This window comes from Cariama cristata, unplaced genomic scaffold, assembly GCF_000690535.1.
Source record: "Cariama cristata isolate BGI_N322 unplaced genomic scaffold, ASM69053v1 scaffold17943, whole genome shotgun sequence".
NCBI classification, from domain to species: Eukaryota; Metazoa; Chordata; class Aves; order Cariamiformes; family Cariamidae; genus Cariama; species Cariama cristata.
In genome coordinates this window covers 36291-59957 of record NW_009610344.1, presented here as the reverse complement: position 1 = coordinate 59957, position 23667 = coordinate 36291, and the positions used below count along the sequence as shown (strand labels likewise).

Genomic DNA, 23667 nt, shown 5'->3' with positions numbered 1-23667 from the left:
GGTACGGCCCGGCCCGGGGCAGCCCTGGCGCCCTTTTAGCATTCCCCTCTGCCATGTTTTGCTGTCCGTGGGGTGCTGCAGCCTGCTCTTCTTCTCAGAAAGTGGCGCGGGGTGGAGGTGGCAGCCATGGCAAGGCCGCGGGGGGTCCTGGCTCGCACCAGGCCTGCGAGGGACTGCCCTGTGTTGCTCTTGTTTCCCTTCACTGCCAGGGGAGCGGTTGTTGAGATAACACCTGTCTCTGCCTGCAGGAAAGGGGGAAAGAAACGAGACCGGGAGGAAGAGGACCTCCTCTCCTGCACTCCCCAAAACCAGCTGAGCGGGGCAGCCGGTAAGGCCAGTGCCTCGCACCCAGCCATGTGCCCATCACATGTCACATGGCGCAGCGCCAGCCTGGCGTGTGTGGGCAGGACCGACTGCGTGCGTTTGGGAAATTCCTGGTAGCAGTGCAGTGCCACCAATTGAGGGTGATCTCGGGGAAAATCCAGTTTCCTCCTGGAAGTATGTTTGTCCTGGTTGCTCACTGAAAATAATGAGGTAATGGCAGAGGGTGGGAAACAGGATTTGGGTTTTGTGGGCCTGTGGCTTGCTGCACACAGTGGGTTATGTGGCCCCCTGAAAACACATGTCCTGGTTGAGGTTTGACGCAGCACACGCTATCGGTGTTGGTGTCAAAGCACCACTAGATCAACCTGTTGGGGAAATACCTGCTCCTCCGCAATAGGGAGGGAAGGATGGCAGCTGTAATTCGCTTCTCTGCTTTACAAGTTTTGAATAAACAGCCCATCTGGCAGCTTCTTGTAAAGAAAATCTTGGCTTTATTTCTAGAGTGTACCGACCCCTTTCCAGGAGGTCTCTGTTGCTGTCAAAAGATTCAAGGGCATTACTAGATGTGCTGTTTCTAATTCCTAGAAGAGCTTTTCTCTGTGCCAGACCTGAGGAACAGTGATATATGTAATGACTAACTGTTGACATCAGCTGGCATATGTGCTTTGAAAGGTCACACCATCCCTCAGCCTGATCAGCTGATGCAAAGCATGTAACTGACCTGTTTGTTTCATTCCAGTGAGCTGGAATTGACAAACCATGGAGGAAGAAGGAGGGGATCCTGAAGCAGTAACAAACTGTTTGCTCCCAGACTCTGTCCAAGGGGACTGCTTCCGCGTCAGTGCTGTTCCCAGGTATGGCACAGAGGTAATAGTGTGTCTCTTCCATATGCCTGAAGGCCCAGGCCTGAGCTGAGGTCTTGCTTATCCTCACAAACAAGTTTCACCATCAGTTTTGGGAGTAAGAATGCTGTATACTTGACTTAGGAGGACTAGAGGGAGCTGAACCAAGGGAGAATTTTTTTTTTAAAAGGTCATTTTTTTATCTGAACCTGATCATCACACGGCTGTATGTGTTGTTAGCCCTGTCGTGGCAATATGAGGAAGGAGGCTGGCACAGGCAGCTGGCAGAGATGTTCAGGATCACAGCAGCCCGTATCAATGACAGCCTTAAACTGCTGTGGTACCACACCAGCCACTCCTCTTGCTATAATCTCCCACTTACCCTTAGAGGGATAGGATTCGTCAGTGTTTTGGTGTGTTTTTCCTTTTTCCAGACCAAGAACTGAAATAGGGAATTTTGTTCTCTAAAATCTTTGTGTACTTAAAAAAGATAGCAAAAATCATAAAAACAATATTTGAGGAAAGTTTCTGCTCTGTGTTCTTTACACACAGATCATCTGTGTTTTGAGACCTGAAGAGCAATGGAGGAGAAGCTTCCCTCTGAAGTGACTGTTGAGGGGCAGAGAGTTCTGTACTTTGTTTTGTTTTTAACCTTCCACTTTGTTTTTCCTGGAAGCTTTCTGTGAATGCACTGACCTTGCTTGTCCCTCCAAAGCAAGGCAGCTGGTCTCTTCCCATATCACAGCCAACATCTCCATTCTGCTCATTAGTGAGTTAGTCAACCTTCTGCAAAGGTCAGAGGTGCATCTTAGCTACAAGTTTACTCAACGCAGAAGCACCAAAGGAATGGTGTTTTTTTTAAAAAAATCTGGATGAGGATATTTACTTTATTTTTCAGTACTAATCCCTTCTAGGAGTGTCTTTGGCCCCTGTGGCTGCAACGTTCCTCACTGACAATGCCCCTGAGATAAGTGTGTTGCCTTCTTTGTTTTATAGAAGAGGAAATAAATACGGGCCTGCAGAGTTGCAAGCCATTGCCTGACCACTGGATCTGGTTCCTCTGTCCTATCACTCTTTACCAAAACAGCAGATGGATACAGCTGGTGGAGTGAGCAGTGCAGATAGCCACAATCTGCTTTTTTTGTATTTCATATAAGTAGACAAAACAGATGAAGGAAGAAACTTGCTCAGAATCTCCTGGAGTCTCTATAAGAGCTGGGAACAAAGTTCATATTTCACTAGAAACACTCTTGTTCTGTACATGTCTTTTCCATGAAAAGCTTCATCTGTTACTTGAGTGAGGGGAAAAAAACACGATGTCAGCTCAGGTTTACCTCACTCAATCTCATCATCAGTGCTCAGTGGGTGTTTTAAGTGAAGCTCCTGCCTGGAAGGCCCTCTTGGCATAAGGCCTGGTACTAAGGACTGGGACAATTCCTCTTCTATTTGGTGGTGTTGCTAGAGGTGTGAGCCGGAGTACAACAGTGCTCTGCTCAGAGCCTTTACTGTTAGTGAAGAGTCTCGGATGCCTCTCAAGGGGTTGTGCAGGGTGGCCAAAGGCTGGTGGCTGATGTATCAGGTGGAAACTGATGGTGTTTGGGGCTCTTCTGCATCTCTCTTTGCAGATGTCTTTCCTTGAGAGTCCCTCGCACTGAGTCAGTGCTAATCATGCTTTGGCCCAAGGTTTCCTACTTGCTCTCTCTGTCATTCTGTGAGCCCCTGCCCCCCACCAAGTTTTTGACTTTTGATCTTTTGTCCCAGACCCTTGTGCTGTGCTTGGAGCTGCTGGACTGGAACACTTTAGTTTCATCCTCTCCAGAAGAGTTGCCCATCCACTGTGGCCCTTGATGTGGAGCTGGGTGGCACCAGCCCTGCCCTGCTCTCCACCCAGCTGTGTGCTCCTGCCCTCTGTGGTGGTGAACTGGTTGAGGGAGCTCCGGAGGGAGGGTGTTGGGATGTGGGGATGCTTCAGCTGCAGCTTTCCAAAGCGCTGTGCATAGGGTATACAACACAGCTGCCCTAATGTCTCCACACCAGGAAATCCTTGCCCTCCCTGTGAGACAGAGGCTACCAAGTTTTAAGATGTTCTTTCCTTCTGCTAGTGAGTGTGATGAACTTCATGAACAGAGCCAGAAGGGATGGAATTTAATTTGTGACTTCTAGAAGCATCAGTGGAAAGGGACCCTGTAGAACATGTTTCCTTTTAAATTGCACACGGAATATTCCCTGAAGGGAATATACTCCATAGCTTTCTAGTTTTGGGGCCTGAATCTGTAATTCTGGGAAACCTCTAGGAAAGACAGATTTGTTATGAACTCCTAGTTATCCTACTTAGTGCTGAGGGCTGTTGTCTGTGGGTTTTACTGTTGTTCTTCCTTTACATCTTCAAATTTGCTCTTACTTTCTTAAATGAAGTACAAATATGCTAGAACAGCTTCTCTCAGCTCATAAAGCAGTGCAGAAATGCCAGATCATTTCTGTTGACTTCTGCTTAGATTTTCATGCTCTAAAAACCCAGCTCAGTCGCATTTGTGTCTCTGCAGTGGGACCATGGAAGGAAAAGAGACGTCACCAAGTCATCACTCGGAGGAGAGCAGCATATTGGACCTACCATCTGTTTGTGACCTAGCAGAGCGCTTTCTGCCTCCACATAGCTTTGAAAACAGTGAGGAGCTTTTTCGTTCTGTGGATACTTTTCCCTCTCCACCCACAGGTAACAGCTTCTGTTTCTCCACATGTCTTTTCTTTAGTCAGTGCATTACCTATTTAGGCAGTGTGTCAATTGACTGAGTAACTTCAGTCTGAAACTGGTGCATCTACCTGTCTTAAAACACAGTTTACCAGAACTACAGTCTGTTTCAGCTTGGCAGATACAGTGTGAACTGTGAGTTGGTGAGACAAGGGAGAGGAGTTCAGAGGATATTATCAGCTGCTAGTGTTTTGACGACACTGTTTCTTCATGTTCAGTGTGTTCTCAGAGGAAGAGTTACTTTAACTAACCCACAGAGCAATCCTCCAGACATCAGTAGGAAATACTGTCTCAAATTACCATAGTCAGTAAGAAATGTTTTTAAACTTTTCCTTATGTTCTTCATGTGCCCATCATGTATCTTCCAGTCCTGAGCTCAGGATGTGGCCTCTGTAGCCCGTTACTTTAAAATTGTAACAGTGACTGTTTGTGCTAATGACGAGTGTGATGAGAACTACTTCAGTTCAGCTCTTGGGACACAGCAGTTTCCTCACTTGAAGGAGGATTTATTCCTGCAGAAGTTGCATTTTAGGTCAACCACGGCTCCAGATTCTTAGGACTAATGGTGTATCTGAGAAGATCAAGGGGTAGCTGGCACATTCTGATTACTACACGCCTCAGCCCAGTCAGTGTGAATATATGGCAAGAAGTGTGAAATCGAAATGCACTGGCCCAGTCAGGCTTCTTGCTATATAATTATACTGGCTAGGCTGAAGGTTGTAGTAATTGTATTTAATATTGGGGAGGGGGAATAAAATCTGATCAGCAAATAATGTGTGGAGATGGTTTGTCAAGGCACCTGAGCAGGTGAAAATCACTGATGACATTTCTGGTTGTTTTGGAGTCTTACCTAGTGTAAAAGTAGAGTTTGCTCCTCTTCTTCCTCTGGGTGGTTTACTTCAGCCTGGTTCCAAGAAGTTAGTTTGAAATTCGACGTGTGAGTTCTTTCAGTGGGAATTCCACTATTTTACATGCTAAACAGGAAAGCAGCAGGATCTACCGCCTAATCTAGCTCTGTTGGTGTTGACTGCTTGCCTCTGCAGTTGTCTTCACCTCTTATTGTGGGACATCCAGAACTGTAATGAGGTCTGCTAACAGTAGATACCAATCCTTGCTTTGGTTTTCCTATGCAGACCAGGAAGTCACCTGTCTTATATTACTGATGATGCAAATCTTCTACTGTAACCTCTACTCTAAACCGTGATACATCTCACATTCCATGATCCGTATTGCATTAGAGGAATAGTGTATCTGGTGTGAGGTTTTGGTTTATTTTTTGTGCATAAGAGTGGTGACCACCACTACAAGGAATGTCCTGAGCAAGCCTTTTCCACTGTCATGGGAGAGGAGGATGGGGGAAGTTCCTCTAGCAGTGAGACAGGCTGGAAAGCATTTGTCTACTCAGATTCCACAAGCCCTGTGCCGCAGGTATGAAGAAGTTGTGGGATCAGTGAGGCAGTTCCTGCAATGTGCATAGGGTGGCTTAGTTGCTCAGACACCATTTAGTGTGGCTTCGGGCAGCTGTACTTGATTGCGCTGATGAACGGGATGCACAGAAGAACTGCATGACCACTCAGCAGTCCTAAGACTGGTCTGAGGCATAGTGGCAGTGACACATGCGGAAATGAAGATAGGCAGCTCTAAACCCAAATGACAGCATTGGGTGGGTCGTTCACGGTGTGTGTGTGGAACATGTAGCTGAAGCTCAGTACCAAGGTGTGCCGAGAGGCCTGGTCCTGTCCCCTTGCTGTCTCCAACACTCGCTGGCATCAGCAAGGATTCCAGGTGTGCTGAGGTGGGCAGATTAGGTGTAGGAACCCTCTCCTTTGTCACTTGTTTTGGAGACCCCTCTCAACTGAAACCACTTCGCAGTAACTGTGGAATGCACACTGTAAAATGTTTCCTTACCCTGTGCTGTAGGGAGTGAAATAACCAAGACGCACATCAGACCAAATTCATCCTCTGAACATCTTGGTTCCTTTCTCCTTATAACAGTGTCAAACCAATATACATGCTCACTTAAACTCTCTTTTTTGATGCAACTTCAGCCTTCAAAGCCGTTGAGTTTGGTCAGTGTGGCAGAAGAGGCAGGGGGACTGTTTTAAAAAGTATGCAAGTTCTGTCAAAGGTATCTTGAGAAAGGAACCTCCTTTGCTTGTTTGTTTTCTCATAAGACATTGTAAACTGCTGCTGTGATGCAAGATAAATTAGGAGAGCGGGGATGGCTATAGCTTGCACCCCACAGTATGACCAGAAGATTGCGTCCTGGGGCTTGGTTTTAGTTGAAAGGTTTTAGTTAGGGGTGAGGATCTTCCTTGGTGATTCAAAAGCATTTCCAAAAGGTTGTTAAGTCTCTGGGAATGTGGCCGCTTCCTTAGTAAAGAAGCAGACTGACAGGACAGGCTGTGTTTTCTGACATTTGCCGTGTGAGCTGGACTGAGACTGGCTAAAATACCATGCCATGCGAGCCTCAGGAGTCGGAAATGGATAGGGAGGTGTTCCTAGTGCCTGAGTCACTAGTAATAGGTGTTATTAGTCTAGAGAGGCTCCGTTGTAATAGCAGAAGATAGTACCCATTAGCCATGAAAACAGGGCCTTCTGAAAGCAGGCATCCCTAGGCAAGAAAACAGTAGTCCCGTGGGAATACTACTAAATGTCTAAGTTATGTATAAATGAGTGGGTTTAGGATTTGTGCACGAGTGAGGGTTCTGCTCTTGGAACAAACATGCATACTTTTAGCTTATTGTAATAGTGAATTCAAGTGTTTAAGTGGTGACAGACTGAGAACATTAAATTGGATCAGTGAACCTTTTGGTATGCTTCCTTTTTTTTTATCCCATATTGGAAAATAATTTGAAAAATAATTAATTGTTCATAGTGTTTCTAATCTGCATCACTTAGTTACACAATGCTGCAGCAACACCTTAATACTACCCCTGGATTAAGAAAAGTTGCCAGCAAAAATTCTTACTTGGCAGCGCTCAGGTATATGTGTGGTGAAGCCTTAAATTATTTGGATTAATGTTTGAAAGGCAGCTAATAAAGATTATTTCCAATGAAATAAGTCACTGGCAGTGGTCCTTTTTCTTGTAGGGCACTGAACCAGAGTGTACCAGGGACAGTGGAAACATAGTCTTTGCGTGGAAAAATTGCAGCCTAAAAAAGGGTTAGAGAATAGACTACAGATGTGCTCTGCAGATTGGTGCAGGCAGGGTCCTGGGCTCTGCCTGTGCTCCATGGTCTGGCAGAGCTGGGTTCGCCAGCGCAGCGCTGGAGTGATTGTACCAAGCGTGGTGGCATTGTTTGAGAGCTCAGCCATGGCACTATGCTTGGGAGACTGCCTGTCTGAAGCGTGGGCAGAGCTCAGCCCCATCTGCCTTTGTGGCCATTCCCTGGGACTTGCCATCTTGTGAAAATAGGTCTCCTTGTTTGTCCTGTAACTTCTTCCTTAATCGATTTTTGTTTGTAATTAAAAGTAGTTAAAAAGCTGTGTTCCTAGGAGAATGAATGGGTAGACAGGGTCACACAGTGGAAGAGGAAGGTACATGGAAACAGGAACAGAGAAAATAGAGGGAGGATGACAGTAGGAGAGGAAGGATGATGCTGGAGAGGTGGGGTGGTGAAAGTAGACAGTTCACTGTGTGATTGGGGAGGCCTGTGTATATCTGAAAGCTGGCTAGCTTTTTAAAAAAAGTAAATAATGTAAGCCAGTTTGGGAGGATAGAGGTGTTCAACCTTTAGTTGCCTCTCCAAAAGCACTACTTCTGTTCCTGCAATTTGCTTCAGGTTTGAGCCCAGGCTTACCTTTGGTTATTTTCCATGGACTGCCCTGACCTCTCAAATGGAGCAAGGGTCCCAGGCTGGCCCTGACCGTGCTTCTTATTCCTGCTCTGTCCTTAGCACTGGTACTCAGGTGGCCCCAGGAGGAGTCAGCTCAGGGAATTGACCCCGCTTGCTGGGCAGCCTCCGGAATATTTGTGTGGATGAGATGAGGACAGCTGTTCTTTCTGGCGGCAACACAGGTATATGCCGAGATAACAGTGGTCTGCAATGTGTCCTGTCTTTCATATGAGGTTACAGTCTTTCCAGAATGGTGGTGTCTGGAAAAAAGTAGTGTCAGAGTATTAATTGCTTTTCCAGTGTGGGGAGCCAAGCTCTAGGTTCTTTTTGATCAATCGTGCTTTTTGTAGGCTTCCTTCAAAAATAGCCTGTTTGGAACAAGTCGTGAGGGCTTGGGGGAAATGGAGCAGAACCATTTCACTGGAGACTCAGTGGCTTCAGGCAAATCAGTGAGTCTGGGCCCTGGCACTGCTGCTGAAATTGCCACTTAAATCAAAAGGACACCTGATCACAAGATTATCCCAGTTTAAAAATAAAAACCATCACGATTTTTGGACTGTTCGGTTGCTTTCTGGATTTTCATTCAACCAAGCATGTACATTAAATAAAGTAGAGGTTTCCAGCCTGTTAACACACCTGTCAGTTTTATAGGCAATTGGGATTCCTCTGAAAAAAATGCTATACATACCCAGTGAATTTACATGCCTAGCTTTGCAGTGGTATGTCTTTTATTAGCAAGTGAGGAGTCACGCTGATGTTGGTGCATGTGTTCTGACTTGTCCTTAAATGCTCTCTCTTGTTTACCATGTCCACTTGCCTGTCAAGAGTTACTTAATCTCTTTTGCAGAAGTGGGTTGTGTTTACTGAAGAAGTCTGGCATGGTTTGTGCTTTTTCTGTACGGGAGTTGTGCACAAGTGCTGACATAGAAGCTGCAAATGAAAGGAGCAGGCTGTACTTGCCATGTCAGCAGCAACCTTTCAGGGCTGGCACTTCATGGGTGCTTGGAGATTCAGTTCAGCCCAGAACTCAGTGTGTTCATTCATTACTTGGTATAGAAATTATAGCTTGGCCCTCTGAGCTACCACTACCGAAAGTTGCAGAATTTCCGAAATAGCTTGTCTGGCCACACCGAGGACAACCTGAAGGCTAAAGACCTTTACATATAGTCTCATTTAAGAGGTCTGTGTAACTTTGTAAATCTAAAACAGGTGTGATATTTTAAATGGCTTTCAGACTGAGCCAAAGCTGAGCTTAAAAGGACTTGTACTGGCACTCCAGGCTGATGTGGTTAGGTACAGAAACCTCTGATAGTCTCCCTTTACCAAAAAGGTACAGATCACCCTAAGAATACTTTACTTTTTGGTGAAGGGGGAGGGTGCTGTGAAAAGGTGCTTTGTGCTGTTCTGAAGAGTCTCCTTTGACTGCAAGAAGTTAACATGCTCTCCCACTCGCAAACCTGCTTTGGTTTGAACTGTGATCCCAAACGCTGTCTGAATTAATTGTTTTTTTAAGGCAGATGACCTGTGCATAACTACCTTGGCCTTGATGAAGATCATGGCCCCTATTTTGGGAATTAGTGGATTTTTAGTGGTTTTGGTTTGTTTCCTGCTGCCCTCTAGTGAGCAGTGTTACCGGTTTCAGATGCCTTGTGTGCTTGCAACTTAGAGGGCTGGTGATCTTTTTTTTGTCTTCCAGCTGGTGGTGGGGCTGTATGTCAGCATACCGAGCTCAGCCCTGTGTCGGTTTACTGCTGTTGAGAAATGATGTTAAATCCCAAAGGCTGATGTGGGAATACTTCTGAGGAGCGTTGGCTGCTCATTGTTTACTGAATCTTGGCATAAGGTGGCTAATGTTGCCTCTTGGTGAAGTATTTGGTTTTGTCTGGGAATAGCCTTCCTACTTCTGTCTATTACAATTACAGCCCTGCTGGGATGTGGTTTTGATGTGGAAATGAAGAGTCTTTAAAGCTTGGTTATATTAAGCTTTTTTTGGGCACAACTGTAATTTTTGTAGCCTTTCCTAAAGTTCTGTTTTTAGCAACTTCCTCTTTTATCCCTGATACTGGTATAAACATCCAGTTATTTGTCAAGGCGGGTGATTTGTTTAGCTTATCAAAAGCGAAGAAGAACCTGTTTCAAGTGAATGTGTATTTTTCTTTAATTGATGATTTTTAGCCAAGTACACTGTCAAATATGAGCAAAGTACTAGATTTTTCTTAATACTCTCAAGAGTATTAAGTATTTACCTCTTCTCAAGAGGAAAAAAAAGCTGAAATGTTTCAAATCCTAATATTTTTGTGTAGATGTTGTGATCCAGTGGGGCATGTGCTCAGTGGACTTGAATTTATGTGGCTCCACTGAAGTAATGGGGTTGGGTAGCTACGTGACTCTGGTGAGTTCGGCAGTGTAACTTTCCAGGCGTCTCTTTGTGGCCCAGTTGTGTTGAATATTGAGTGAAGCTGCAAAGTGGAATTCATGCTACCTTACATAAAAGGAATACAGGGAAACCACACGACACAAAAAATAAAGTACTCAGCACCACTGGGTCACCGAAGATCTTACATCTTTCGTAAATTAATTTTTCAAGAATGTGTTACATAAAGCATCCAGCCAAAAATAAATCCTGGAAGAGAAAAAGACAGTGCTTTATTCTTCACAGTCTGAGGAAGAAAACTAATCCTATTTTAAGGAGAATTAGAGCACTATACTTAGTAAGAGAAAAAACTGAGACATGTGACTTGCCTTTTAGACTTTAATGCTTCAGAGTACCTCCATGTTCTCCGAAAATGAACAATTTGTAGTAAACCTTAAATAATTAGAAATCAAGTCCAGAGGAAATGCTTCAGTAACAAAGAGAAGGAGTTGTGCTTATGGACAGAAGTTAATCTGATCGGATTCTGCGGTTCTATGCATAAAGGAGAGCTTGGGACTTTGTCTCTCAGAGGTGCTGGGGAAAAACTGTGCAGCGCAACTGTGTGTGCTAGTCTGAGGTTTTGTATTGACTTGTTTGTAGTTGCATCTTCTGCTCAGAGTGAGTTTTCTTCTGCTACCCAGCTGATATTTTCTTTCTCAGAAAAAGAGGGTTTGGTAGGCAGAAACAGAATGGGTTGATTTCCAATTTGGGATGCTCCCATCAAACTTTAAGCAGTGAAGTGGTTTCTAAATTGTTCTAAATGTTGTAAGTTTCTAAATGTTTCTAAGTGGTTCTAAATGTTGGCAGGAGTTTTGTTTCCTCCCTAAAGCCAGTCCTAAGCAGTTGCCTATCAAATTTGTAACTGGATGCTGTAGCCTTGTACTGAGAACTACTGCATGGTTACTGTAGAGCTAGGAGCTAGCGGCTCATCTGCATGGTAGCTTTAGGAGTGGGCCTGACCTGTAACAAATGGCCATTGCTTAATGAGTCACCTTTTGTTAATAAGTGCAACAGACTAAGTATCTGTGGAAGGTAACGGGGGTACTGATTTGGGGGTTCTTTTTAATGGTATGTGTATACATGTGTTTGTGGTGCTGGATTTAGGGCTTCTCCAGCTCTAATGAGCATGACAGAGGTGAAGTTTTTGTTTCTGGTACTGGACAGTAACTTTCACAGGTAGGGACTGATCCAGAGCTCCCTGCTGATGACAGCTAATACTGATTTGGGTCTGTACAGCACAGCCCTGCAAAGAGCTCAGTGACTCTGCTTCCCCTGACTGTCCAGGGAGCCGGCTGCTCAGCTCCCTGCAGGACTGAACACTTCCTCTGCACTGCATTGATACATTTCTTCAAGCTCGCAAAACATGTCTGCTTTCTAGTATTTAGTGCTAAGTCCTCATGGGGAAGGCGGGAGACCTTGTGGCTGAAGGTGCGTGCACCTTAAGATTTGCCACTTTCTTACCCAGGAAGTAGTTCAGGTGAAATATAATAGCAAAGAACTGATGAGATTTGTGATCTCAGTCAGACTTCCAGAGATGGTCTTTTTCTTTTCCTGGAATCACCGTTCTGCAAAGGTGTTGCCATGTATTTAAAGGGTGTAGAAATCCTGGGTATATCCTTACCAGTTAATGAGTTGAGGCAAAGAGATATGCCACACATTCAAGATGGAATGTGTTTGCTCAAAGCCAAATTCTGCTCTTATCCAACCTTCTTACAGTGCTTTTCCTGTCAAATCAGTTGCACTGACTGCTGCTGGTCTGCTCTGTGATCCTGGGTCTGGCTCTTCGCCGCTGTGGTCTCTGTTCCTTGTACCTGTGGGCTCCGTGCATCTCACTCGCATGGCTGATAAGCTCCATGGGGCAGCAACAATGGTGTGCTCCACAGCTATCGGCTGTCCAGAGGACAGTGAAGTCTCTAGCTGCCTTCTGGGATAACAGAGCCCAGCAGCACCTTGCATCTGTCTGATCCAGGTACAAAGAACCTGTTGTTTTAAACTTTTGAAGGAAGTTTATTTAAGTCCTTGTTTGGTCAGAGGTGGTGAAAAAAGATTCAGAGTAAGGAACAGTAAATACTCCCGATGGAACTGTTAAGCCATGAATCAGAGAACACGTTCGTCCCATTCACCATTGAGAAGATGACATGTTTTTGAGGTAGCTCATAACTCTTTAGGTTATTTTCCATTTTAAATGTAAAGTCCGTATGTTGTGAAGATGACGCAGAATTGCTGTGGTGCACTATATGATCTAAAGCCTGGATACTGAGTTGCCAAATGTGCTTATACGTAGCAAGGCTTACTAACTGAATGTATGCTGCTGCATCCCTTACATTGCTAGAAGATTTTTAGTGAGGTTCTGTTTTCCTGTGTGCAGAAATGTGTCAAATTATTTTTTCAGACACCATTCACTTTATGGAGATTTCTCTTAAATGCTTCAGACTCCTCATTAGCAAATACTGAGCCACCTTTCCAGGACATATGAGGTGGCAGAGTCTGATTGACAAGGCTTCACACAAATGAACTTTGGATTTAAGCGGTTTTGTCAGTTCTGAGTGACACACAATACAACAAGCATCATCTCCAAAGAAGGAAATGCAGTACAGGGTGGTATGAGAATGCCCAAAGTGGGTCAGAGTGAAGATTGCTTGAGTGGTAACTTGTCTTCAGCAGCAGGTAACAGTGATATTTAAGAGCAGTACACACAAAAATGATCCCATCTCTGCAACCCTTTAGTTTTCAGGACTTCTGGTTTAGGAGCCACAGATGGCATATCACTGTGTCACTAGCTCCTGGTGAATGATCCTTCCAGGAGTTTGTCTGACTGCTTTTGGAGCTCTCTGTCTCTCTTGATATGGGAGTGGGACTGTGAAAAAAGCCATTCCAAGACTTGATGCAGCTTTAGACTCTCCTTCTGTGTGTCCCTTCTAGTTTGTCAGTGATCTTTGAGAGATCTGGGGACAAGAACTGTGCACAGTGCAATGTCTGTGACATAGCTCAGAGCAGTCTGTCCCTGCTTTTAGTTCTCTGTGCATTGTTTTGCTAGATTTTTTTCTTTTTCTCTCTTTTTCTCCCCAGTTTGGTACCTGTATTGAAGGAAGGGAAGTCTTTCCTTGTTGGGCACTGAAGCATGCCCGGGTTAGTACAGTGGTCTCAAAAAGGTGCTCTCTTGAAAGGTCTCTTACTACCTAATAATGTATGCCTAGGATCCCTGCAAATATGTCAAAGTTGTCTTTTGCTCTTTTACTGGTCTTTTTGTTTACTGCACTTTGTTCTCATGCTTTGTTCTCTTCTTTCCTTCCCTTATAATATTCCTTGCTTTTGCACTTTTACTGCCTTGTCTCCTGTTCTGTGCTAAATTGTGGTGGTGTTTTTTCCCCCCACGTCTCCGTTGTCCACAGACAGCCACCTACCTGCTGTGGATTTGGGGTAATATGGTCCTTTTTATCCCCAAAAGTATACAGACCTTTCAGGAGATGGTCCTCAAAACAGCATGGAAATACTTACTCTGTCAGCCTGTAATTAAAGACTAGAAGTCCTAAATGCTGTCCTCCCACCCTGTGCTCTGTGCTGAGTCTTCAACATGATCCCTAAATCAACCCTAACTGCTGGACTTTTATTTCAGGAACCTTCATGGTTTTTATTGGCTTTACTTACAAAACCCTGCTGGCACAGTTTTCAATAAAATGTTTGCTCGGCATCTGCCTTTGATGTTTGCTGTGCTTGTAGTCCTTGTATTTTCCAAGGTGGTTTTCCGGTCCTTCCTGGTTATAAGGCTTAAGGGTTTGGCTTAGACTTGAAATGGCAAAACTAAAATGTGAAGACAGTATTTTAGTGATTTAAAAAGGTCAGAGAGGCCTGTGTGTCAGGTTCCGGAAAATAAATGTGATCCTACTTCAGTAGCCAGTGCGGGGATTTACTGAATGTTGAGCGAGGAGGGGAATCTACTTTTCTATATAAAAAGTCATGATAACAAACCATTGTTGGTATTCATTTTAAAAAGGAGGCTGCACAAAGCTCATACCTGCTTTCATGATGCCATACAGCTCATTTCATTATTATAACAAGTGCATTTGTAGCTTTTCTTAAAGCTCCATCTACTGGAGATGACCGCCCATGAATGCTTTGCTTTACACTGATGACAGCAGGCTGGCTGTTAGCTGTAGAATATCATAAAGCTTTAAAAAGTGCACCCTTGGCATATAGAAACAATATATACCTATTTTAGATCTCATTAATCATTTACCAGGTGTCTGGCGTGAGAGAGGCCTAGTTCATTTGCTGGCAATAGCAGCCACACTGTCAGCACGCATCAGTGCCAGCCAGTGGGACCTGTCGTAGGTGCATAGAGCTCGGTCTGCCCACCAGTAGGACTGGGCTCTTTTAATCTTGCCTTTCTCTGCAGCTGTGGTGTAAGGGTCCCTGTGGGCCATTTCTTCCTTATCTTTATCTAAACTGTCTTTCTAACCTGGGCTTTTATTTCTGTCATCATATCTATCAGTGTTTGTCCATTGCTGTGACCTAATCTAATCCAGACTGCAGTAACGTCATTATGGCAGTTGTTCCTAAGGTGGCTGCGAGGCAATTTTGTACGTGCTTATGCCAATGCTGTTTTATTTTACTAGGCCAGTTAGTGAGTGTTAGTGGTTTAAATAAAAAGGAATGAAATCCTGTAAATAAATGACAGAGAGCAAGACTTTGTTCAATTCTTTATGAATCATTTTCTGTGCTCTGAAGTACAGATGTGGACTCCTTCGAGATGCAAAATTGTAGATTGAGAACAAAAACCATTCAGGTATATGTTTTACAGAAGAATGATAGACAAGTTTAGACCATATAAAGCCTGTGCCTTTCAGCCATCATTTGTAACCACCACAATGCCGTTAAATACTATGGGGACAAATAAGAATTTTTGAGGCAGTACAAGAAGACCTCAAGAATTCTTACTGACCAAGAGGTCAGGATGGGGATGTCTTGGGTAGCCAGGTGCTACTGGCTCTGTAGAGCTGCAAAATACAGTGCAGACATGGCTGAAAAGATCATCCTTGCTTTGGGTTCCTCATTAATGGGCGCTTCCCTGCGCTTCCCCGTTTCATAAATAGGTTTTTATTGTGTATGTAATATAAAGTTTCTTCTGTGCTTGAAGCTTTCTTTTGTTACCCTACTCAACATTTTCAAAGACATTAGCTCTGTTCCTCACCCCTTGGAGTCATCAGTGGAGGTGGAGCTGTCCTGGAGCAACTGGATGCCAGATGTTGGCAGTCAACTGATGCTGCTGGAGGGAGCAGAGTGTTTACTGAAGTTAATAGTCCACTGTAAAACAAAGATCCACTTGGGATGGCTGCCTTCACTACACTGAGCTCCCATCTGAAACAAATTTGTCTATAAATTGTCTTTAGTTGGGCTTCAGAATCTTCAGGGAAACACTCTGTTAACAGGTCTGTCTGTCATCCGATGTCTCTGGGTGGCCAGCATGGAAGCCATGGCCTAGGACAATATTTCAGCAAGTAAATATTGTTCCTTGACTCATCCTTCAAGAGCATGACTCCCACATACACTAATGCCCATGATACCAGAGCACACTGGTGTTGGTGCTCTTCCATGCTTCTGTGTGTGGCTGCAAGGGGTTTACTGAATGTTCCAGTGCAGTGGAGTTTGGCCTACCACAGCATGAGCCTCTGGTTTGTCACAGGCAAGATGGGGCTTAGAGATTGGTATTTTCCCATGACAGTTATTTTAGTGCAAAGCTGTAGTATAAATTCTTCAAGTTCCATTAGATTTTTATAAAAGAGAGAAATGTCTTGTTTTGACTCATCGGGCTCAGTCTTGCCCAGGGACTATTTTTACCACCTGCTTCTCACTCAGGTGATGGCTTTGAGCAAGCAGTGGGGGCCATTTCCTTCACACGATTAGTATCGAAAGCACAGCCTGCTCTTGCAGAGATCCTCATCTGCTTCATTGCCTGACTCCGTTCCCTTCAGCAATATTGTGCCTCTGTGCAAGGATGCTGAAGTGGCAATAGAAAGGATATGGGTTGAATGAAAGCGCAGGATAGGATTCAGGAAAGAGGAAATTAAACTGTCTGTGAGGTTGAGGGAGAGGCCAGGAATCCTGTGCAAAAATGGGTTTTGTTTTTTAATCTATAGCTAATAGACTTTGATGAATTTTGTTGTTATTTCAAAGCTGAGGAGCTCTAGGAACAATCACTGATGTAATTGTAGGGCTGGAAGGGTATGGGAAGATGGATAGCAATGGCAGTGATGGAGAGAATATTTTGCACATGTATGCGAGCTGGGCAGTGTTCCTTCTATACCTTGGGTTACCATTGTAACTGCAGTACATTTCCTCTTTTTCAGACAAGTTATGTTTTTATATGCTGAATTCCTAGATAACCTTCCATAGCTGTACTACTTACCATTGGGAAGTGACTATTGATCAGTGTGTTCATGTTGTTTGGATCCAAGTATCCAAAAAGTATTTCACCAAGCAAAGTGCAGAGGGCTGGGAGAATGTCCCCTGCTTTCCTGATGTAGCAGTGAATTTGTGTGCCGCTTGTGTGCAGCAGAAGGACAAAATCATCATTTTTTCTTCCAGGCTTCTTTGCAGAGTCTGGAGGAAGGCCATGTTGCAGGAAGACAAACTTTCCTTCTCTGCTGTGTTGTTTCCCAACTTTGAGAATCTCTCCTCAGGCCTGTAGGAGATTTCATAAAGTGACCCTGCTTTACAACACCAAAGCTTTGACAGGATTTCCCTGTGATCTGGTGTACAGAGGCTGTGACACCTGAGAATGGATCCCAGAGATGAATGTATCCTTCCAAATCTGCTCTCATGCTGGATTGGGAGCTGCCCCCTCACCACAGCAGAGTGAATGTCTGGTTCCCTTCATCTCTTCTTTCTGATGTGAAGTCCAGAAGTCCTCCATCCCTCTTGCAATTCTGTGTTCCTCTAAAAGTTGGATTGAGTTTTCCACGCTGGTATATGTCTAAACAAGGATAATATGAACCAGATTTCAATGTATGTCTGAGCAGTGAGTGCTGTATGTTTGAAACATTGGGAGGCAGAGAAAGAAGTTCACTTTCTCTACTACTATGGAGAAAAAGGTTTGATTTCCTTTTTTTGTTAAAAAAAACCCAAAACCTCTAGGATGTGGTTTTTAGCTTTAAAATCATGCAAGAAGTTTGCATTAAAAGATTCACAGACATGAGAGCTACACAAGGGGCAAAGACCACAGAGAACGGTAACACAAAGGAGTTAGATTATAGCTCCTGCAGACCCTGCTGTAGGGTATCCAGGTTAGACTTGTCCCATTTTTAGTTCTGCTTTTAAAGAGGAGAAGCATCTTTTGTAGGAAACAATTTCAGTGAAACTCTGATTTTCCTTAACAGCTAGAGAGGAGAAGCTAGAAAGCAGTCATGAGGCCTGTAAGCCAGGGTATGCGTTTTTGTAACAAGTGCTACAATCATACAGTAATAGCAGCTGTGAAACGTGCTGGTGTATGCATGAATATTTCCAGTCACTTTGTAGTGTAAGAACTGCTGTACAGCTGAAACGTCTCCACAATATACTTTATTGTTTCTTGAAGAAAAATTAACATGCATGGCATGAGTCCTTAAGTAATTGAAATAACTGGGGAAGGTTGTATAGGAGTGTGACTTGTTCATGGCATCTTTTCATCAGTGTTAGATTCTTTGTGTGGGGCTCCCAAGATGTTGGCTCCTTTCTTGTTTAATAAAGCTGCTCTTTGCAGCTTGATGTTATGGTCTTGTTGTAGTGCAGATACTGCAAAAATGACCCAAGACATATATATCTGTGTTGAGTAGCCAGCAAGTGGCAAAACATGAAATGCCTGTGATAACCTTGTTATGTAAAAACAGCATTACCCTTCCCTGCTGTCTGCAGAGCATGCCTCGGTGTCTCAGCTTGTCAGCTGCGTCACTCGTGTGGGTGGTAAAGATCTGTGAAAATGGCTTAAAAATCCCAATTTAAATCATGAAGGATGTCTGGGTAGGACAGAACAATGAAAAAGGGCAAATTGGCTTGGAAAGCCACACTGAGGCCATCCTGTGCCAGCCCGCCAGGATATTTCTTTGATAGCGTGGTGCTGTGTGGGTGACCCAGGTTAGTGTGGATATTTGGGGAAGCAGTATAACTGCATTGGCCTGAAATCTGCATCAGCCTGCAGCTGTACTCAGAGAACCCAGGTAATGATGCTACAGAGCTTCCAGTAAACCCTGAGCTTCACACATTTAATCAGATGCTCTGAGGCCTATCCCCTCCAGTCCAGTTGTGAGCAGTGTTTGTAGTTTAGAGGGCAGTTTGATGCTCTGGTGATACAATGCATAAATAAGAAATGTCACTCCTCAAGTCTCTTTAAAACCTCTTGTTTCCATGTTCGTTCTTTTAAATATGCTGGTTTGCTGGCAGCGGCTTTAATTTCTGCTTGGTTTTCTCAAGTATATGGCTGTGGGTGCATGCTTCACCTGCCTTCTGCTGCAGTCCACAGAAGGGCAGTGGTTTGCATCGTGCCACATGTAGGAGCATGTTTGTACGTGTGTTCCTCCTGCTCTGATGGTGTTTTTATGTAATTCATCGTAGTTACTGCTGGGATAGCAAACAGCACCCTGGAGCTGCATAAGTAAATAATCAGAGAATTTTCTTTTATTACCAATTTGCAGGGATAGCTTATGTAAGCAGTGTATGCCAGAGCACTGTGTGCTGAAATACCGGTATCTCTTGAGCGTGTCTGAATGTCACTGAGATAAGGTATATGTGCCTGTACGCATGGCCTAAGCAGTGAACCTTTACAGTAATGGAGGATGTTTCTTCATTACTCTATTAGCAAGATTTTTTTAATTTCCTGGTCTAATTCTAAATGTAGGGGTTTTGTCTTGTAGTTTGTCAGATTCGCCTGTCCTGTTATGCAAAACACCTTGGAGGACCCTCAGAGACCTAAATTCTCTGTATGAAGTTCAGCTGCTTTTGGGCATCTTTTACACCGATGATCATTTACGCGCAGTCTGTCTTTCTCCTTTTCACCGGGCGACTTTCACTACACGTAGCTCTCTATCATTCAGACATTTTCTTGGACATATAGTGCGACTATGTGCTGGAAAAATGATCTAGAGTGGCCCCAAAAGGGTCTGCACTGACAGTTGTCATTGAAGTGCAGCAAGAGAAAACAAGATACATCTGCCCTGTGTGCCATGGTCTCTTATTGCTTCTGAATTTATTCCCTGCCTTTGAAACTTCTTTAGGTACTGCTGTGAATTGACAACAGAGAAATACATCTTGGGGAATCCTCTGTGGCTGGTGGCAAGGGAGAGGAGAAAAAAGGGATGCTGGTGCTTTTGAAATGAGAAGCTATATTCCTTTCTGTGTTCCCAGGACTCTGCTTAGTGTAGAGGCCAGACTTACTGCTGTGAGAGGATGCAGCTTATTCCTACCCAATTCTGCCATGGCAAACTTGGAGTAAGAGCTGGGCAGGAGGCTGTGGGCAGGGATGTCTTCATTTCCTGTGCCTGCATAGAGCTTACGGTGGGTCCAGGGCCTGGAGTGTTGCAAGGGATGCTCCATAGCCGTGTGGTGAGGTAGGACATAGCGCTGCTGCCTGGACAACCATTACCATCTTGTGACTGGAGGCCCCTGCTCTCTGCAGTGATGTGACCTGGATTAATCCCAGGATTTTGGGGATCATTGTGGAATCTTTTCCTGGGTTCGTGTGTAGTTATTTAGCCCTTGCCTTTGCATTCACGTGCTGCTCTTGATGTCTCCTTGCTTCCCCTCTGTAACGCCTGGCTTGTACCACCCCACATGGATTGGGTCCAGATGAAATTTTCCTAAAGCCTCCCAGCTCAGATACTTGTCAAATGAATGAATGACGTCAGTCAGGGAACTGGCACTGGATTTAAACTAGTTCTCTGTGTGTCTTAATTCAGGTCTCAATTTTTTTGCCTGTTTCTGTTTTACTTCGCTGAGCTCATTGGTGTGCAGCTGATGACGCTGCAGCATAAAAGCACAAAAAATAGTGACTCATAACCCTTTAGTAGCAGACTGTGAGTATAAAATATAGCACACTTTCATCATCCACAATATTTTTTTTTAAACAAAACAACGTAGGCCAGTGATTCAGCATCAGTGTGGGTTATAGTACATGAAGTTTTATCTTGGAGCCCTCCTGCATCTGATTTCTTCCTTCATTTCATGAGTTTAACAACCCCCCAGCCCACCCTCCTTCCTTCTTGCTGTTGTATGCTGTAGATTTCATAGTAGCTGAGCCCCTTGGCTGGCTTACGCATGCACATATATATTCCTATAAAATTTCATCCACAGGCAGATGGAATGCTGTCAGACTGAGCAGTGCTTCTGTGTTTACAGCGAGCCTCCATGCTGAGGGTATATGTGAAGGGTAGCAGGCGGCTGGTTATTTATTGCCGTAATAAGCATTGGCAAGCAAATGACAATATTTTGTGCTACGTGCTGCTGCTTGCTGTTCTTTTCAGGACGTTGAGGGATTTTTAGTTGTGCTCTCTATGTTTCTTCCTGGGTAGAGGTGGAAGCAAGTGGTGGCTTGAGTTTTGCAAGCTGACTGTATTTTAGAAAGGTGAGGCTGCCTATGTTCTAGAGATGATCTTATTCCAAAAGTTATTTGAGTTTGTCGAGAAAGTAAGCCCTTTGCATTCCTACCTTCCATAAATGCCCACAGACTATTTTATACATCTCGTAAGTAATACTATGATGCGTGTTAGTACTGAAGGAGGTCCCAGCTTTGTACAGTCTGTGATGCCTGATAGGAGAAGTTTGTTTGGTTTGGTTTTTTTTAAATACAAAAAGATGAGACAAAAAGAACCAGAGAAGAGTAAGCATGGGAAAGCAGACAAGTACACTATAATGTTTTCTAAATGAATGGGGGCTTTGGTACTTCCATAGTGGTCCGTTTTATATGCATACTTCTATCTCAAAGAATTATGCAAAACTTTTTTTTTTTTTTTTTTAAAGATAGTTAAATCCAGAAAATAATAATCTAGAGAGGAATCTGAATGTTGGTTCTGCATGTGTTGGAAGATGAGGAGAAGGAAAGGGAGTAGAATTGAAGTCAAGCACTTCCTTACACAGCAGGTAATTAGATTATAAAACTCAGTGCTGCAGGAAATTATTGAGGCTAAGAACTTAGCAGTATTGAGAAAGGGGATTATACACTGATTTGGATAATAAGAACAAGCTAAATCAATAGTTCTTGCTGACACAAAGGTTGCTGATATATTGGATACATAGGGTGGTGTTTCAAGGCTTGTACTAATTGCTGCCTAATTTCAAGTGTCAGATCACACCTACATATCCACATTACCGTGTTTCCCTGTTGCCACGTAGAACAGACCACAAGTGAGGGGGCAAATTAGACTAGATATACTTCTGATCTGATCCTGCCTGGCACCTCCTTCCTTTCCCCTTTAGAGAAGAGTAAGAGATATTCCCATTCTGCAACAGCAAAGCTGATACCAATGCTTTAATGTGTACAACTCTTGCCTTCAATAATCTGTGCCTCTTAAGTACTGTTACTTGAAAATAAAACAAAACCCTTTTTTTTGGTCCACAGCTTAGGTTATATTTGTGCATAAGTAAATTTTACAGTAGTATTTTACTCTGTTAGCGGATAACCCACCAGTAGCAGACGTAAAAATATGGTAACTTGTACAGACCTAAGGAGTACTCACCCTTGCTATGCTGACCCGTTGCCTAGCCCCAAGTTCTTCTGTACTGTTCATAATACAAATTTATTCTGAATTTAATGATTTAAGCAGCTATGGTCTATAAAGATTGTAGAGAAATATATCATCTTTACTCCTGGTCATGGTATGGCACAAGTGGGATCTGTTTCATGCTATCTTATAATTCAGTAGCAATTTCTTGAAGGGGTGAACTTTCTGTTGGAATTGCTGAATTGAAGCAGAACCTGATTTACAGAGCTACCATCTGCAATCCCAGCTGAATTTAACATTGCTTTACATTGCTGCTTCTCTGGATGTCTAATGAGGTTATTCCTAGGTTAATTTTTCTCCTGATGCAGTTTTAATTAAAATATAATGAAGGCAACAGAAGATGCAAAATAAAATAACTTGGGAAAATCTTATTTCATGCTGCACCAGTGCTTTGTTTGTTATTGCCGCTAATTATTATTTTATATGAGGCACTTGTCTAATAGCATGTGTGCGCATGTGAATCATCTACAGAGCCTGTGGCAGCATTCCAGAAGTGAAATTAGCTCCAGTGGCTGAGTCACTGAGTTTGTGCCAATGAGTGTCGTTCCTGTGTTAGACTGAATGTGAGGAAATACAGGTATTCTTCAGCCCAGCAATCTTGGAATATAAAGGGAAATATTTTTGCATTGTTAAGAAATTGCATATTGCTATTAGTTTTCAATAATCTGCTGATAGTTAATGGAGACAGTGATTTATTCCTGATGAGGATCTAGCTCTGAATTTTTTTCTCTTAAGAGAAAGAAGAGGAATCATTCTTTTGCAGAGAACAAGAGCAAAAATGAGTTTGAAAGTTGGATCTGATATGCAGAACGTAAGCGTCATGCTCCATAATTAGCAACTGTGAAATGCATACCCACCAGGATGAGTTAAATCATGTGGTGAAAGAGGACGAACATGCGTTGTTGGCAAATGTGATTCTTCACACAGAAAACAAAATGCTGGTTTTGCCTGTGCTATTCCCACACACATGCACAAAATATTCAGTCACTTAAATTTTTCATGACTTCTCTCGTATTAACAATACCTGGCAATAAAATATTTGTAGATGAACCTTCCTATTCAGTTATGGATTAGTTGACTGCTATCTCTACAGCACGCTGAAGAGCTGGTCATAGAATGAAGTGATATAAAACCTAATGGTATCTTTCAGGCAATAATCCACCTTTAAAAAGTGTGTGTGGCTGATTTTAATACTTCAGACTAGTAACCTGCTTTGTTACATCCTTAGTTTGCCAAAATCTTCTTCCCTGTAGAACAGAACAAAACCACTGTGCTGTTTCTAGATGCCAATGTCTAACTGCGTTTGTGTTGAAGTCTTTCTGGGATCATACCGATGGTTTCACTGCTGTAGATCTTCCTGTTAAGAAAACAAACAACAAACCAGTCTAACCACTTCTTAAGAGTAAGATGGTTTCAGAAGGAAATCCTTCTGAAATGATGTGGCAGGAGTCTCTCCTACCAGTTTACCTTTTCTCAGCTGTGCACTGAAACCAGATTTTGCCTTTCCAGACTGGTACTAAATGAATGTGTAGTGATCAAACTTAGCCCTGTTCTCTTTGCAGCTAAGCTATGGAAAGGAATACTTTATTACAGAGCTGTACTGCTACAACTAGGGGCAAATTTGGCCTCCTTAGAAATATTGTAATTTGACATGCCTTGAGATTGTGCTCATCTCGATTGCTGTGGGGTCTTGGGGTAGCTATTAGTAAGACCAGAGTGATCCCAAAACAGTGGGGTGGCCAAATTTGAGAG

At 43.5% G+C, this 23667-nt stretch overlaps 1 protein-coding gene across 1 annotated transcript in view; it reads left to right on the top strand.

Moving 5' to 3' along the window:
* The first annotated feature begins 1180 nt into the window (after positions 1 to 1180).
* The window catches only part of LOC104159846 (chromosome unknown open reading frame, human C20orf196), a 40194-nt gene continuing 17707 nt past the window's right edge, over positions 1181 to 23667 (top strand). The window contains 2 exon segments of the mRNA XM_009697861.1: positions 1181 to 1191; positions 3710 to 3879. Of these exon segments, the coding sequence (XP_009696163.1) occupies positions 1181 to 1191; positions 3710 to 3879 (181 nt within the window).